This window comes from Parasteatoda tepidariorum, chromosome 5 (assembly GCF_043381705.1).
Source record: "Parasteatoda tepidariorum isolate YZ-2023 chromosome 5, CAS_Ptep_4.0, whole genome shotgun sequence".
Lineage (NCBI taxonomy): Eukaryota > Metazoa > Arthropoda > Arachnida > Araneae > Theridiidae > Parasteatoda > Parasteatoda tepidariorum.
Genome location: NC_092208.1, coordinates 84,980,950 through 84,984,842, shown reverse-complemented (window position 1 = coordinate 84,984,842; position 3,893 = coordinate 84,980,950). Strand labels below are relative to the sequence as shown.

General features: G+C 36.3%; 2 protein-coding genes across 2 annotated transcripts; both read left to right on the top strand.

Moving 5' to 3' along the window:
* The first annotated feature begins 640 nt into the window (after positions 1-640).
* On the top strand, positions 641-1,447 carry LOC107436666 (uncharacterized). Its single transcript, XM_071181091.1, has 2 exons — positions 641-774; positions 892-1,447. The coding sequence occupies exons 1-2, from the start codon at positions 641-643 to the stop codon at positions 1,445-1,447; spliced, it is 690 nt and encodes a 229-aa protein (XP_071037192.1).
* A 117-nt stretch (positions 1,448-1,564) lies between these two features.
* On the top strand, positions 1,565-2,041 carry LOC107436665 (uncharacterized). Its single transcript, XM_016048453.1, has one exon. The coding sequence runs from the start codon at positions 1,565-1,567 to the stop codon at positions 2,039-2,041; it is 477 nt and encodes a 158-aa protein (XP_015903939.1).
* The last annotated feature ends 1,852 nt before the right edge of the window (positions 2,042-3,893 follow it).

The window sequence follows — 3,893 nt, the reverse complement described above, 5'->3', positions numbered from 1 at the left end:
AAATAATTTGATTTGTAACATGGAAGCTTTGGATCAAGCATCTATTTGTGATACTATAACACCTGTTAGCTTTGGACCCTGGTTAAAAGAGCTTGAAGAAATTAATATAAAGTTGTCAGACGTCGGAAATGACTCACAACCAGTTCAAATTCTGCTTGGAGCTGACGTAATAGGAAAACTTATGACTGGAAAACGAAGAGTTTTGGCCAGTGGATTAGTAGCAATAGAGACACTACTGGGATAGACTTTAACAGAGAAAGCACCTGAATATGATTTACCATCAAGCAACGCAATGTTAGTTACTTCCCTTTTAGTAAAAGAAATGGATATTTCGGAGCTGTGGAGATTAGATTCCTTAGGAATAAAAGATCCTTCAGAGCAAAAATCTGGAAAGGAACTGCAAAAAGCCTCAATGGAGCATTTCTTAAATACAGTGAAAGTTGAAGGAGATGGCCGTTTTATAGTTAGTCTGCCATGGCTTGATGGGCATTTGCCTTTGCCAGATAATTATGATTTGGCGTTAAAGAGGTTGCAAATGACAACACGCAAGTTGAAAACCGACAAATTGTATGATGCCTATGGTTAAGTGTTCAAGGACTGGGAGAAAGAGGAAATAATAAAAGAGGTTCCAAAAGAAGACATGAGGATACCTTGTCACTACTTACCTATTCGACCTGTGATAAAAGAGAGAAGCACTACTAAAATCAGGCCCGTGTTCAATGCTTCTTCTAAGAGAAAAGGAGTTCCTAGTTTAAATGATTCTGTTGAGAAAGGGTTAAATTTGATAGAATTAATTCCCTTAATGATAAATAAATTTTGAAAATGTACATTTGGTGTAACACCTGATATACGTAAGGCCTTTTTGCAAATAAGTCTTTATGAAAATGATAGAAATTTCTTGCGATTCTTATGGTATGGAGAAGATGGACAGGTCAAACATTTTCGTCATCGAAGAGTTGTGTTTGGCGTTTCCTGTAGTCCGTTTTTGGTTGGAGCCACTATTCAATACCATTTGAATAATAAACTAGAGGAAGCAATAGGAGGGAATGAAAAATACCCTAAAGAGATTATACAGGAACTAATATACAGTTTTTATGTTGATAATTGCCTCACAAGCGTGAAAACTGAATCAGAGTTGAAACAATTCATAGAAGTTGCTACTAATATTATGGATGAAAAACAATTTGATTTACAAGGGTGGGAGTCTACTAACCCATCAGAACCTAATTCTAGTGAGACCTACATTCTGGGAATGAAGTGGAATAGACAAAGTGATACTCTGTTAATTAATATTCCTGATATGAAAGACACAAAGCATGAAAAAATCACCAAAAGAAGCATTTTAGCTGCCTCACACAGAGTTTTTGATCCTATGGGGATAACTAGCCCGGTATCGCTGCTACCAAAATTGTGGTTACAAAATTTGTGGAAAGCTAAAACTGGTTGAGACGATGAAGTTGGCACAAAAACACGAGAAGATTTTTCAAATAGGCTAAGTCAGCTTGAATATCTGAAGCACATAGATATCCTAAGGTGGTTGCATTGTGACAAAGGTTACTAGCGCATGTCATTAAATTTCTTTTGTGATGCCAGAAAATTTGTGTATTCGACAGTAGTTTTCCTGAGAATAGAAGACAAAAGCAATGTTCAAGTTCATCTGATACAGAGTAAAGCAAGAATCGCACCTTGCGGGAAAAAGGAAGCAACGATTGCTCGACTTAAACTTCTTGGTGCCATAATTGCAGCTCGTCTACCTATTGAAATAGTAAAACAGTTTCAGACGGACGAAGTTCATTTCTGGACAGACTCAACAACTGTTTTAGCTTGGCTTAAAAGAGAAGACACATGGGGTTTATTTGTGGAAAATCGAGTTCAAGAAATTAGGAAATGGACTCCGGTGAAAGCATGGAGGCATTTGCCCGGATCCATGAATCCCGCAGACTATTACCAAGTAGAGCTTGCTCTGCTCAACAACTTGGCAATTCGAAATGGTGGGAGGGTCCCAGCAGGCTATATCTTTCCCACACGGAATGGCCTGTAGCAGCTGACGAAATTTTCGTTAATGAAGAGGAAGTAAATTTGGAAAAAAGAAAACAAGTAGTTATTTCCATGGTAAATATTGAAGTAACGGAAATATGGTGTAATTACTTTTCAACATATGGCAGAAATGTAAAAGTAGTCGCTTGGATCCTACGTTTTGTCCACAACGTTTCACACCAAGATAAGTTAAAGGGAAATTTAATCTGTGAGGAGTTAATTAAGGCAGAAAGTGTGATTTTTAAGTCAATGCAAACAACGCATTTCCAAGATGATAAATTTCTCGCCAAAATACAAACTTTTATGGATAAAAGTGTCCAATTCTTCTACCTGCTAACAGTGTTGTGTTAGAATTAATCCGTGAAGAGCATATAAAAGCGATGCATGCAGGTCGTTCCATCTTACTCTCAAGACTCAGAGAGCGATACTGGATACTTAAAGCTAAAAAGTTAGTAAATAAAGTTATTTCCAAGTGTGTGACTTGTAATCGTCATCCAGCTAAACCAGTAGAAGTTCCTTTTGCACCCCTACCAAGAGAAAGAGTTACTCAGACAAAGGTTTTTCAAGTGTCTGGGATTGACTATGCCGGTTCTCTGTATCTAAAATCGAAAGAAAAAGCTTGGAACCGAGCAGTCCACTTTGAATTAGTACGGTCTCTCACTACAGATGCTTTCATTCAAGCATTCAGACGATTTATCGCAAAAAGAGGTAGAATATCGGTCATTTACTCGGATAATGGAAAGAACTTTGTAGGAGCAAACAATTATTTAAAGAATTTAGATTGGGACAAGACTGCTGTGTAAACCTCTATGTTGAAACATGTAAAATGTTTGCAAACATTACGTGAAGATCTCAAATAAAGATTTAGAAATGAATATCTTGCTCAGCTAGTACACAGGGGAATAAGAAGGAATGATGTAATAAACATCGGTGATATAGTTTTAATAGGACAAGATAATGCTCGACGCATAGATAGGCTTCTTGGAATTGTCTTAGAGCTGTATCCTGGAAAGGACAGTATTCCTAGAGTAGCCAGATTAAGAACCTCTCAAGGAGAAAGGATCCAACCTTTCCAAAGACTTTATCCTTTAGAGCAAAGAACGATGTGGATGTCTTAGAAAAGTCTTCAAGGAAAATTAACTTGAAAGTTGATAATATTCCCAATTCCGTTGATGTGCCTGATAATTTGGAAGTGAATTCTCTTATCAAAAGCAGATTGGGAAGAATCATAAAAATTCCACCACGTTTAGATTTATGAAATTTTTGCTATTTATATAACAACTGAAGATTTCCTTAATTAGTTTCATATAAAGGTGACCAATATACATGAGTTAGTTTGTATTTTAATGAAAATGCATGTTCCAAAGTGCTATTTATAATATCACTTTGCAAGGTGGGAGTACGTTTAAGATTTTAACTCATTAACGTATGTATATTTGACAGAAGCGCCACCTTTAATTTTCTTTAGATTTATTTGTTTTAAAATTTCACTTCAGGTTGCGTGGCAACCAGATATAGTTTTGTTGCTATTCTATTTTGTTTAATTTCAGGATTATATTTTTTCTTGGATCCGTTTTGATGCTAAATTATTGTTATTAAAAGATTAAAGTTTTATATTTGTTATCATGCATCTGTAGAACTTGTTGTTCATTTGATTGATTTCATTTAAAGAACGTCCGCATTATTTATTTCAACTTATTAACGACAGAACAGAAGGAATATAAAACAATTTACTTACATTTTAATAGGAAAACTGAGGCCGATCAGACTGAATAAGAAGTTGGCGGGCCGCACAATGTGTGTTGGCGGGCCACATGCAGCCCACGGACCGGCAGTTGGACAGCCCTGGATTAGAA

Excerpts from the sequence above, each read along its gene's own strand:
- LOC107436666 (XM_071181091.1), top strand. The coding sequence starts at position 641 with ATGAGGATACCTTGTCACTACTTACCTATTCGACCTGTGATAAAAGAG. Across the intron at positions 775-891 it reads AATGATTCTGTTGAGAAAGG|AAATTTCTTGCGATTCTTAT; the intron begins GTTAAATTTGAT and ends TGAAAATGATAG.
- LOC107436665 (XM_016048453.1), top strand. The coding sequence starts at position 1,565 with ATGTCATTAAATTTCTTTTGTGATGCCAGAAAATTTGTGTATTCGACA.